Raw genomic sequence first — 12,982 nt, 5'->3', positions numbered from 1 at the left:
TGTAAATAAAACCAAAATAAATTTTGTGTTTAGACCTGGATCCCATGTCAAAGATAGGTCATTCTGTATGTACAGAATTCAAAAAATTTAAAACATGTCTGGTCTCAAGTATTTCAGATGAGGGATACTCAACCTGTATTGACGGTTTCCTCAAAGTTATGATTCAGTTCTATATATTTTTTTCCAAGTTAAAGGGTCCATGTTACCTATCTAAATCTCCTTCCAAGCACCAAATTCTATGTCACAGAATCCCTTATTTGATGCTTCCATTTCACCAAGTTCTTTTTACATTTTGTTCTCCATCTAACCATCTAAAATCAAGTTTAGCTCCAGTATACTGTATTCCACAAGCTGTTCTTTCCTTTTTAAAAGGAAAAATTAATCTTAGGAAAATCAAGGACACTTACCATAGGAATCATATGGATCAACATTTGGGTTTGTAGTATTCCAACCCTGAATGAGACCATCAGTTCCCCCGCTGTAACACTGCTCCCCACTATTACTCATTACCACGCAAAGCACTGGGCTGCTGCAGAAGAAAGCACATCAAGAAGAATACTGATTTATTTCTGTTATTTTAATTTATTTCCATTCAATTTCTAATAGCAGGCTGTACACAACTGACATCCCACTAACTTGTTTCATATTGTAACTGAAATTACACAATCAAGTATTTTAAAAATTAAATCACTGGAATGAAACATCATCCATTAAGTACACTGAAGAGGGAACTCGTAAACTATCCCATCGCTATGGGAAGTGCTATTTCTTTGTCTTTGTCTGTCCTATCGTTCTGCTTAAGATAGCAAGTTCTCTTGATTGTGTCTTCTCTGTGCATTACTCGGGGCACAGGAAATACTGGCTCTGTGACAAAAGAAGCATAGGTTTATGTGCTCTACTTGACGGGAAGCTAATACAGCAGCATGGGCTGTCCAACATATTGCCTGCATGCAGCTTTTATCACAGAGTATCATCCTGTTTCAGAGATGCGAGGTGAGCTCAGAACTGACCACAAAATGAAGAAATCTTATGACTGTTGCAGAGATTGTGTCAGATACAGTTCACCCCATGACAGTGGTTGCATCACGCTGTGACAACCGAAATAGGTTCCCTATTTTCCTGAATATTTACTTACGTATGCGCCCTGAAAGTATATATAGGTTCGACATCAAGAGAGGCACTCCTAAAAAAAAGATAAAAAAAATCATATATTCAAAAATGTATAGAACACAAAACACTGAAAAACATTTCAAGAATTTATCTGTATGTTGGTTTCAACTTATATGAAACTTTCTAAACACTTATTCAATTAACTATCAATTCCTGGCTCCTCTTATGACCCTCTTGGCAGACACTGGAATGAAACACCTAGAGTTCTGAGATATAGCATCATCATAACATTTGTCATAAAATTCAAAAAGTAGTGTTTTGTTAGCTTTCCAAAACAGATGCTGAAATATGCAGCAAGGAATGCTCACGAAAGTCAATTTCAGTGGCAATGACTGCCAAGACTCTGATTATTTTACAGAGCAAGAAGATACAAACAACTTGGTCCCTGGAAAAAACTAATAAAACTCATATACCAGCTCTAGCTAAAATAAATTATGACTACCAATTATAGTTTTCCTAGGGCAATTTGTTGCTTTAGGTACTAATTGAAAATGTTCAAGATTCTGGCAGTACAGGAAAACAGTGAAAACTATTACTACAGCTCCTTTATACAGCTCCATGGCAACTTTTATATGTACTTGAAAACACTCGCTAATCTAAAATGGCATCTGTATCGGAAGGAAAGTACATTCAATAGCTACAATATGTAATAGTCAGATTACATAATGGGTTGGGTGCAGACTTGTGTTCAGTCAAATTCTAAAGATACTGAAAAAAAGGTTAACTGAATGATTTATTTCATGCCACCTTCAGGCCACAATGCCACTTTTCAAGCTGCTCAGAAAGGTTGGGAAAACCGTGAGGCATGGGAGTTAATGTTGGAGGCTGTAACAGAAATTGGATTGCCTTTTTCCAGTAGAGAATCTTCACTGGATCTCAGTTATTTTTACAAATACAAGGAGCCCTTCTCTTGATCAAGGAACAAGTCTAGTTCCAACCTGTAGTAAAAGCATCTCATCACTCCAGTGAAATAAATATCAGCCTTAATATAGCTATTCTGTTGCCATTCCATTTGTTTGGTGCATAGTCTGTATTTTATTTATATTTCTATATATCATTAGCCTAAAGTAAACCTTACTTTTTTGCTGGAGATGTTTTCTGCAAATTCCACATTTTTAACGTATGATCTTCAGATGCTGTAATTAACACGGGTTCAACTGGATGGAAAGCCAGGCCTCTTATTCCATCAAAGTGGCTCCTTAATGTGAACTTGGGATTCCAAGTCTTCCTCAGGGCATCTTTATTATTTGCTATCTGCAGTAATAAAAAGAGAATCTATTGTTCTAGTAAGAAACCCTATTTAAAGTGGTATCAAAGTGGCAATGCAACAGAAACCAATTTTACCTTGGATTACAGTTTGCCTCACTGACTTTCTGAATGTTTATATTTGCCTTCATGTAATGGCTTGTATATATGGTATTCTTAATGCTATGTAACAATGATCCAATTGCTCACATAATTCCAAGGCTATTCATATAGTCTCATTCTGTCCCTTTTCCCCACAATGCTACTTGCAACTTTTTAAAATATTTGAAATAATATTTCATTAAGCTGGTAGGTTCACTTGGAAAATAGGAGCCACAGTGGCACAATGGGTTAAACCAGGGGTCCTCAAACAAAGGCCTGGGGGCCGAATATGGCCCTCCAAGGTCATTTACCCAGCCCTCACTCAGTGTCAACCTAAATCTGAAGCAAGCACACAAGAACAACAACAATCCTATCTCATCAGCCAAAAGCAGACCCACACTTCCCATTGAAATACTAATCAATTTATATTTGTTAAAATTGTTCTTCATTTTAATTATTGTATTGTTTTTAGGTGTTTTGGGCACTACAAATAAGATATGTGCAGTGTGCATAGGAATTCATTTATGTTTTTTTTTCAAATTATTATCCAGCCCTCCAACAGTTTGAGGGACTGTGACCTGGCCCTCTGTTTAAAATGTCTGAGGACCCCTGGGTTAAACCCTTGTGACGGTTGAACTGCTGACCTGGCAGTTCAAATTCGTGAGACGGCATCTGTCGTCGGCTCCAGCTTTCCATGCGGGGACATGAGAGAAGCCTCCCACAGGATGGTAACACATCCAGCCGTCCCCTGGCAACGTCTCTGAAAACAGCCAGTTCTCTCATACCAGAAGTGACTTGCAGTTTCTCAAATCGCTTCTGACACAATAAAAAAACTTGGAAAATGCCACCTTTGCTGCCTTCAGTATACCTTGAGGAGTACACAGTATTAATGACCAGCATTAAATAATTAATTTGGCCAAATACCACTATACGATATTTAACTACAACTGGATTTCTGTACAAGGCAGCTGAAAAATTCAGAAATCAGTATAATGTCAGCTTTTATTTGTAAGATCACATAAAATTCAAGAGAAATGCCACATTTGCAAATCATACAACAAATGGCTCATGGCTGACGACCATTAGAGGAAACTCTTATATGAGCTACTTTAGGAGAAAAAATTTGGTCTATAGGGATACTGAAAAGAGGCCTGTTATAGATGTTTGCATCACTTACTAATCTTGCATTACACTTTTATGTACATCAAATACTCTATGTACAGGAATGAAGAATCCCTGAAATCTGATTAACATAGGCAACAAGTCTACAAAAGAAAAGGGAGAAAAAACAGAATTTCCACTGCAGACCGGAGGATCTAATGCCAGTTTTGCCTACAGGTGACACGGGAAGCATTGCAAAACAATGCCAAGCAGTCTTTCTGAAAAATGGGGTAGATTCCAGGAACTACTCTAAGGCTTCTTACCAGTTTCCTTGTAAGACAGAAGACAATAAGGACGAATAATAATGGTGAAGGAAGAAAGAAGGCAGATGAAGGAGCTAAGGAAAAGAAAAAGGACAGAGAGATGAAAGGAAAAGGAAAACAAGGAAGATGTAGAAAAACGGAGAGGCGAAGACTATAACCAAGAACTACGAGCATATTCAGGCAATTTTGGGCAGAGCTGCTATGCAATTATAAAGCATTTTTATTCACAGGTTATTTTATAATTTCAGGGACTAGGACTTACATCATATGTCAGTGAATCTGCTTCATTGGCTACCGTGAGCCCTGCCAATTCTCCGAGACCAAGCTCATTTTCAAGGGCTTCATCTGTTCCCATAATGAAAGACTTTCCAGATGAAGGAGGGAATGTTAAAGCTTCCACTGAAAGAGAGAAAACGGAAGTATGCATTCCATGAACTCCAAACCTAATGCGCATTCAGGAACCCAAAAGTAGTATCCAAGAAAGTTATGTAGGATTCAATAAAATAGATTCACTACCAAAAAAAACCCCAAATATAGCTCACACCAAAATGAAATTTTAGGTGCACCAACAGAACTTGATTACTGCTGTTTGTTTTCTTAAATATAAATGGCTCAAAAACTATACCAGACAGTTTGAATTACCAATTTTAAACTTGCACTTTATGTTTAATCTTTGTTTTGTGTATTTTAATATGTATTTTGCAGAATAGGTTTTAATATGTGTATTTTAAACAATGTTTATAGATGAATGTGTGTTTTAGAAATGTTGTAATCTGCTTCGAGCCGTGAGGGGAGGCAGGAAAAAGATAGAAATAATAATAATAATAATAATTATTATTATTATTATTATTATTATTATTATTATTAAACTTTATTTGTACCCCGCTAGCATCTCCCGAAGGACTCAATGCGGCTTACAAAGGCCAAGGCCTCAATACACAACATACAATACACTTTAAGCAAATTACAAACAATTAAAGCAGTATTAAACAACAAGACCCACAAGCAATAAACAATACATCAAACAAGATAAAACTGGGCCGGGCCAGAGTAAAGGGTACAGGATTAAAAGTGCTGATGTGACAGGTGATATGTGAGGATTATAGGCAAGTGCAGTGTGCGGCAGTCTTAATTCTAATAAAGTGCGTCTGGGACTTGGTATTGGAGATTTCCTAATCGGGAAAGGCACATCGGAACAGCCAGGTCTTCAAGTTCTTTCTGAAGACTGCCAGTGTAGGGGCCTGTCTAAGATCTTTGGGGAGAGTGTTCCAGAGACGGGGGGCCACCACGGAAAAGGCCCTGTCTCGTGTCCCCACCAAACGTGCTTGCGACGCCGGCGGGATCACGAGCAGGGCCTCTCCAGATGAACGTAGTGAGTGCGTGGGTTCGTAGATGGAGATGCAGTCACGCAGGTAGGCTGGTCCCAAACCGTTAAGGGCTTTGTAGGTAAGCACCTGCACCTTAAATTGGGCTCGGAAGATAAACGGCAGCCAGTGGAGCTCCTTGAACAGGAGGGTTGACCTCTCTCTGTAGGGAGCACCAGTTAACATCCTGGCCGCTGCTCGTTGGACAAGTTGGAATTTCCGAGCCGTTTTCAAGGGCAGCCCCACGTAGAGTGCATTACAGTAATCCAACCTAGAGGTGACCAAGGCATGGACCACCCCGGCCAGATCAGCCTTCGCGAGGTACGGTTGTAGTTGGCGCACGAGTCTTAGTTGTGCGAAAGCCCTCCCCGACACCACCGACGCCTGAGCCTCAAACGTGAGCGATGAATCAAGGAGGACTCCTAAACTGGTGGAGGAAGAACAGAAAATGTAGGCTGAAATGATCCCTGTATGAAAGCCTTCACTTGGGCGGTGGACAGGATGGCGTTTGTGGATGACATTAGAAATGCTCCTGGACATGTTCATGGTAACCTGCAATGTCCGATCTGGGAGGGCCATGGGTGTCTCCAGCTCAGTGGGAGCTATAGCCTGTTTGTGGAGGCTAGACTCTGTCTGTGTAAGCAGACACCCCTGCCACATACACACATTTTCATTTTCATTATGTGTAATGTGTATAGATATAGATGAGGATACAGACCATATTTTAGTTCTTGCGGATCACTGGTGGTCCACACACCACAGGTTGGGAACCACTGATTTAAAGCCTCAATTCTACTATTGGCTGTGAAAGGATGCTGGACCCTATCAACAAAAGAGGGATATCTTTCTGCTGTGTATCATCTGGCACAGCAACTGACCAAAGAGACATGCTGGAAAATCTAAAAATACTTAGAGAAGTGTTCTGTAAGATTTTTTAAAAAGCAATTTCTTTATTCATAATTTTTCCCTTTTATGGGAATCTTGTGCCCCAACTGCAATGAATATGGAGGACGGATTGAACACATGGTGTCAGTAGTCTTACCTTCATCTGTTCTATTCATCTCTTGTTCAATAAGCCGTGAGGTACTGGGTCTGGTAGGTGGCACAACAGATGGTTGTAATGCAGGCAGATCATCAACATCTCTTAAATTGGCAAGCATATCTTGAAGTTTTGACCTGTTGGGCCCTGGTCAAAAACAAAAAAGATGTACAAGTTTTGTACTAATTAATAAAAGCAGCATTGCCATTAAGAAACCTATTACTCCAATGCTAATGACAATGGGTGCTATCTTCTGAGGGAAAAATATGAATGTGAGTAAATTAATGAGCCCTATGTTCAGTATTAATTTTAAAGGCATGAAATGACATGTTTTAAAAAGGAAGTGATGAAAATGGAAATTTTACAAACACACAAACACACACACACTTTAATTCACTTTATGGACTTGCATGAGAATGTAAAATAATTCAAGTGACAGCAAATGATAAAACAAAATCATTTTCAGTTTCCCTAAAACTGTAACACTTGTGAATTAAATTGCACAATTTTTTGAAACTTTCACAAAATTGTGTAGGACTGTTGTCTTTATTTGTCGTGCTGTAATATTTTAAAAAATGGCAATCACTTAAATAAAAGAAAAAAAAACAAGCAAAAGTCTTTGTTTTTGTTCTTCCTGAAACTACATGTGATTGAAGACCCATCATGCCCTTCTCAAAACTTACCTGCATTTTGCTCCATCATTTTCCCACATCCCTGTTTTGACTGTTTTATATAGGACTGAGGCTGAAACATATCTTCGGTAGTTTTTCCTGTTGTAAGTTTAATTAAGAATGGGAAAATATCTTACCCACAGTCCATAACCGTTCTACCCAATCTAGTAAATACAACTATTGCTAGGCATCTTAAATCTTAAATGTCTATTAACATTGATTTGTACTTAAGAATTTTCACTACAGCCTTGCAAAATCATGGGATCATCTTCATGTTAAATATTACAAGACTCAAATCCTGCCTTACTGATGAAAGACCAAAATCTCAGATTATCGATACTCATATTTGCTTCAGCCAAAACTATATAAGATTTTGCAAGACTGTTATCACTGAAATGGATGTCTGCAAAGACACAAAATTCTAAAGGTATGTACATTCATCATTAAATTAAAATTATGTAGCCTTTAGAGGTTAACATTTTGGTTCCCCCACCCACTTTTCTATTTTACCCTTTCATCTATCTAGTAAAACCAGCCCATCTGGGAAGATATTTTTGTTGTTGTTGCACTAAACAGATGCTTAATTTCTTCAATGGCAAAAAGCTGCTCAGCTCCCTCAACCTTTCACTTTTCAGAAAAGGGAGGGACATGACGTCTAATGGAAATATCTGATTTTGAGATTTTTTTTGAAGAAGTTGTATTGTGGATTTAATGCTCACGACCAGGCCTGTAGCGAGGGGGTGGTTTTAGGGGTTCAAACCCCCCCCCGAAATGTTTCAGATTTTTTTAAAAAACCTGGTTTACTCATGAATTTTAACTGGTTAACCAAATCCCCATGCTAAGTCTATGAGATGCAAAAAATTAAGAGTCCCTCCAGAACTGTAAGCACTATCTCAAGCAAATATTGACAATTTATTCACACTGTCATTACTTGCAGCAATAGCCGATGTAGTGAAGCAACCAAGTTGGGTGTGTGTGTGTTGAATGCTCTCATTAAGGAGGCCAGACTTGGTGGAGGTGGTTGACAGGGGAGGAGCTGCAGGCTATTGAAGGCTGCTCTGCCCCCTGCTGTGCTCTTTGCTTCAGCATGAGCTAGGAGGCAGGTTTCAACCCCCCCCCCCCCCGAAATTTTCAGCCCACCCCTGCCGAAATTGTCAACCCTCCCCGAAATTTTTTTCTGGCTACGGCCCTGCTCACGACTCATTTCAGAATTTCTAGTCAATGGTGAACTTTATCCATTTTACACTGGAGCAAGAAATCAAAGTATACAGGTATGGTGGACAATCTTTTAATCAAGTCTGCCATCCTAATGAGCTGTTCCCTCTGCCTTTTAAAGGCTTATTAAAGTGCTCCTGAACAAGACTAAACCAAACACAAGCCACTTTCTAAATGTAGTCTTGGGCAGGGAACAAAGACACTGACTGACTTGATTGAATCCAGTTACTGAATCCCATGTTTTGCATGAATAGAAGGCTGCATGAGTTGGGCTGCAAGCACTGGAAATCTGGCAGCAAAATCTTGAATAAGAAGTTATGCCGGTGGTGGAAAACCTCTCTGCCCAACTATTTTTTCCTCATAATTTTGTGTGATGCAATACACACTACTCAGAAGGGCTCCATGAATCAATGAAATTACTGAGAGGAGCTACATGTGGCTGCAAGGAAAAGGAAGGGGAAATATAGGTGCATTCTGGAAGCTGTCCTCTACTTGCTTAACCATTGAACCCTACTACTGACTAGTGGTCTACATTCAGCTGGGTAAACTATATATGCTTGCGTTCCATGTTAAGACTCCACGATTCTTGCAGCCTGAAACCCACATCACAACCTTAGATCCCAGAGCAGGACAGTAAAGTATCAAACTGTAGGATATAAATGTAAGAAAGAGGTAAATATGAGTAAGGCATGAATTTTCATTACAACCTGGCATACAAATATCTCCTACAGCCCATACCACTGGAACTCTAGTAACATTATCCCTTTTGAAATGTGCACTGTGATAAATGGCTAGACTCATTCAGTCCATGGGAAAGCCTTTATTGTTTGGTTAACTTGTCTTATTATCCACTCTGGACCAGATGGCAGAAGTCTTACTATTTGAAAACAAATTATAATGTAGGAGACTGCCAAGAGATCTTGGACACAATTCCAAAAGAGTAGCTAACTCTGAAATGATGCTTTGGGGAAAGACACAGTGTGCAACCTTATGAATGAATAGTTTGGAAGGCAACAAGACTCTCCAAGTGAAAGTTGCACTCATAAGCAATAACCTAATCAATAGGATTAATTCACTTTCCTCCTTGCAATATTCTGGTGGCAAGACAAGAATTTTTAAATGATGAGGGAAAAGGAAACAGTTTCTAAAAGTGAAATTGACAGAATCTGCCAAGAGAACATCTGATTGAACAGGGTGGCGGTGTGTGTGTGTGTGTGTGTGTGTGTGTGTTAAAGACTACTTTTCAGATATCATATCTAAGAGACTAGCTTGGCCAGAGTACAACTTCATCAGTTATATAGGAAGAGCCCTTCATATAAAAAGTAAATCTAATAAGATCTGACAAAGAGGAGGGACATATACTCAAATATTCAATTCACTAAATTTCAGTGTTTAACATGCCTTTTACTCATAATGTCATTTTCAGCTTAAGATACAAAAATGAATGTATTTTGCACTCTTCCACATTGGTACTATAATGAAATTATAGTCATTATTAGTTGGAAAATAATTTATCCTGTGATCTTAACAGAACTAAACCACAGGTCAGTGAAAAAAGCCTCTGGAACATGCTAACAGTTCCATGGCAATCTTACCTATTAATAGGGAAGCTAATTCCCCCTGGGGAGATAGGGCAGAATATAAATAAAGTATTATTATTATTTATTCCTTTCGTAACCTCAATGTTGCAAACACAGCAATAGTTGAATAAAATTAAGCATCTTCTTGCAAATGTCAAGCTCATCTGTACTTCCACCCTTACTGTACAATAGTTACATATAATTCTTACATGAATTCACAGAACGCAACTGCTGTGTATGAAATACAAACCTATTATTTCCATATCAAACATATGAAAGGGCTGCATTGCATATTTTGAGAATATAGCTTCCACAAAATGGATTTCTATTTTAAGAGATGTAAAATGGAAAAATATGGTACACAGGGCTAGAAATTAAAATACTGATCCAATTGTTTGCCTGGTATAAAGTTAACACTCAATTGAATGTAATTATATTTAATCAGGACTGATCAATTTCACTAGAACCCTGATAAGATTTTTTTGTTCTATTTCGAGCCCTGCATTCAAGTTATGAGGACAACATGATTTGCATGTAGCAAACATCAAATATAAGCAAGGGTAGAAATTAACTTGTCATCTTCTACCACTAATTAAGGATATGTCCAGACCAAAGATTTGCTATAGTAATTCTATTATATACAGGTTTGGCTTGCCGTGCTTACTGCTCATCACTAAATATGCAGTAATTACATGTAACTTCTTTCCTGAACTGTGGGCTTAACTTACACTGCTAAATATGCACAAAGGGTGGTGAACCTCTAGATATGTGAGATTACAATTGGCTCCAGTAACATTTGTTATGCCTCTAACAGGCTGATAGAACTGGAGGGCATCAGATTCCCCACACTGGTCCTAAACACACACTCCCCACATTTGTTAAGAAGTGGGAAAACGGAAAAGTAAGACATGTCTGCATTGGACAGGAAAGTACCTAACACCCTAACCTAGTACTTTGTTTTCAGTGAGTCATCTCATTAATTTTGTAAGAATAATCATAAGTACAACTAACAATAAATGAAATCCAGATAGCAACTTTAGGATGGATCTAGGCCTACACGCTGTATGCACTTATTGTGACCTTTTGATCTCTTCCCATTTAAAAAAATAGTTTGTCATACATAATTGGGAGCTACTATTAAGAAAGAAGGAACTGTAAACAACTCCTCGTGTATGGAAATAGATGAGAGATACTTTAGAATCTGGTCCTGGTGGTTTGTTGTGAATAAGCATTGACACATTAAATTAGCCTTAGAAATTAGGCAGAAAGATCAGTACTAATCTTCACACAAATACCTCAGAAATAAACAGCAAGATAGGCTGTGTAAAAAGTATGGATCTCAAACTCTTCTGTAATATTACTACATATCCAAAGCATGTAAAAGTGGCTGGTTTGGACACACCTTAGCAAGTAGTGCTGATAAATTGGTATCTCAAAATAATTTCCCCCCTTACTTTATAAACTGGATGACAGCAGTATTCCCCTTTAGATTTTAAATAACATTAATTTCCACCTCTTATAACTGTGAACAGGAAAGCAGTCAGGAGCAGCAAAGTAAAAGAGTAAGTAGTTTGAGGAAAACATTGAAAGAAAGATAGTATTATTGGTGAAGTGAAAGAGGCAGGATTTGTGAATTTAAGGTGCAATGTTTTCCACTTACTCTTCACCCCCTTTTTCCCCTTGCGCTCCTTTTTGTATTGTTCCTTCAGTTTGCTTATTACTCCCTGGTCCACATTCCAGGCTTCAGGCATGAGACACTGGTCTTCCTTTTCTAGACAAAGTAAAACAAATGAAACATCCTCTTTATGCCATTAATCTTTTTTTTTGTTCTATTGAAGAAGGTAGCAGCTTTTGATCCACCTTTTACTATCAACAATAAAGAGTGTGCAATTAAGAGGCCAAAAGGAAAGATCAATATGCATTTTAGATAAGTCCATCCTGTTCACACAGAAAGTGGTGGGATGCCTAAGAGAACAAGGCGTATGTGGGAGATCAGTCATGAACCCTCCTTCCTCCTTTGCCTACCTCACATCAGTCTGCTGTTCTTTGTTCTCAGTTCAGAGCTGGAAATGGGGAAAATGCTAGAATAACTGACAGCAGAGAAGGAAAGCAATGAAGAGGGGGACATTGGTGCTCTTCCTTTTGCTCACTGCTTGAACTGCTCACCATCTCTGTTTTACATATATGAGAACAGGCTAAACATCAAACATTGGCATCATAATATCTGGTTTGGCCCCCAGTGAATTGTATTTTACTTGTCAGAAGTTTGTTAAACTGTAGTTATCAATGTTCTAGTCTGAAATATATTATTCAAGTGTGAGTGGAAAGTCTTTCTTTTCCATTTACTTTGTATTTACTACACACATATCTCCTCCTTATGAGTACTATATTCGGATGCCTGCTCAGTTTTCACTTATTCAGCAATTACTAATCCAGTTGAACTAACATGCAAACAAAAGGGGTGCATCGTAATCTCACCTCTCTCCATGGTCTCCTTTCCTGATGTGGACCTTTAGAAATCAAAGAGAAGTTCCTGTTCAAGAAGGAACTCTCCATGTGAACAAGGATGCAAGACAATCTGGGTTCTTGTTTGCATGGAGACTCTCCATATAAACAGAAACACCCCTTTAGATGTGCCCTTTCCACAAGAGGGAAGCAACAAGGGAGGGCAGTGAAGTTAAGCATTCCACCCTTCACAGGGAGATTAAAAACAAATAAATAATACCCAAAGAGGAGCCAAATTTCTCCTATACAAGAGAATGTATCTTATACAAGAGAATGAATTACAACATTTTAAAGTGAAAAGAAGGGCATAGTATGGTATCAATCAGTAATCTAAAAAAACTCAAAAACATTTTCCCATGTGTGTTTTCTTTCTGTTTGCACTCTGCACATTTCTGTTTAGACCCAAGGCATATCATAAAGAATACACCATCATCAGCTACAGGCAACAAAAGTCACATATCTCCATTCTTACAGTCTTCAACATTCATGTTGATCAGTTCTGGAAATCACTTCTCCCTCCCCATACTATATTACTTTATGTAAGTTCCTGCAACATATGATTCAACAAATGGCACTTTACACTAAGACTTAGGTTTAAAGTACATCCAAGTAACAAATTTGCCCAAATGCCAATTCAATTTTTCCCTATAAATAGGAATAGTTAAAG

General features: G+C 38.3%; 1 protein-coding gene across 3 annotated transcripts in view; it reads right to left on the bottom strand.

The window, feature by feature from the left end:
• STRN (striatin) overlaps window positions 1–12,982 on the bottom strand; it is a 54,099-nt gene that overhangs the window by 8,661 nt on the left and 32,456 nt on the right. The window contains exons 8-14 of one of the 3 annotated variants that reach the window (XM_060753975.2): window positions 11,471–11,581; window positions 7,028–7,114; window positions 6,348–6,491; window positions 4,204–4,340; window positions 2,249–2,424; window positions 1,136–1,183; window positions 408–529 (exon numbers count right to left, since the gene is read on the bottom strand). In XM_060753975.2, the coding sequence (XP_060609958.2) occupies window positions 408–529; window positions 1,136–1,183; window positions 2,249–2,424; window positions 4,204–4,340; window positions 6,348–6,491; window positions 7,028–7,114; window positions 11,471–11,581 (825 nt within the window). The remainder of the gene's footprint in view (window positions 1–407; window positions 530–1,135; window positions 1,184–2,248; window positions 2,425–4,203; window positions 4,341–6,347; window positions 6,492–7,027; window positions 7,115–11,470; window positions 11,582–12,982) is intronic. The other 2 variants (XM_060753976.2, XM_060753977.2) reach the window with 2 other exon arrangements.

The sequence above is a fragment of the Anolis sagrei genome, chromosome 1, assembly GCF_037176765.1.
Source record: "Anolis sagrei isolate rAnoSag1 chromosome 1, rAnoSag1.mat, whole genome shotgun sequence".
Lineage (NCBI taxonomy): Eukaryota > Metazoa > Chordata > Lepidosauria > Squamata > Dactyloidae > Anolis > Anolis sagrei.
Note: the sequence above shows the minus strand (reverse complement) of the source record. Positions and strands in the feature narration are given on the sequence as shown.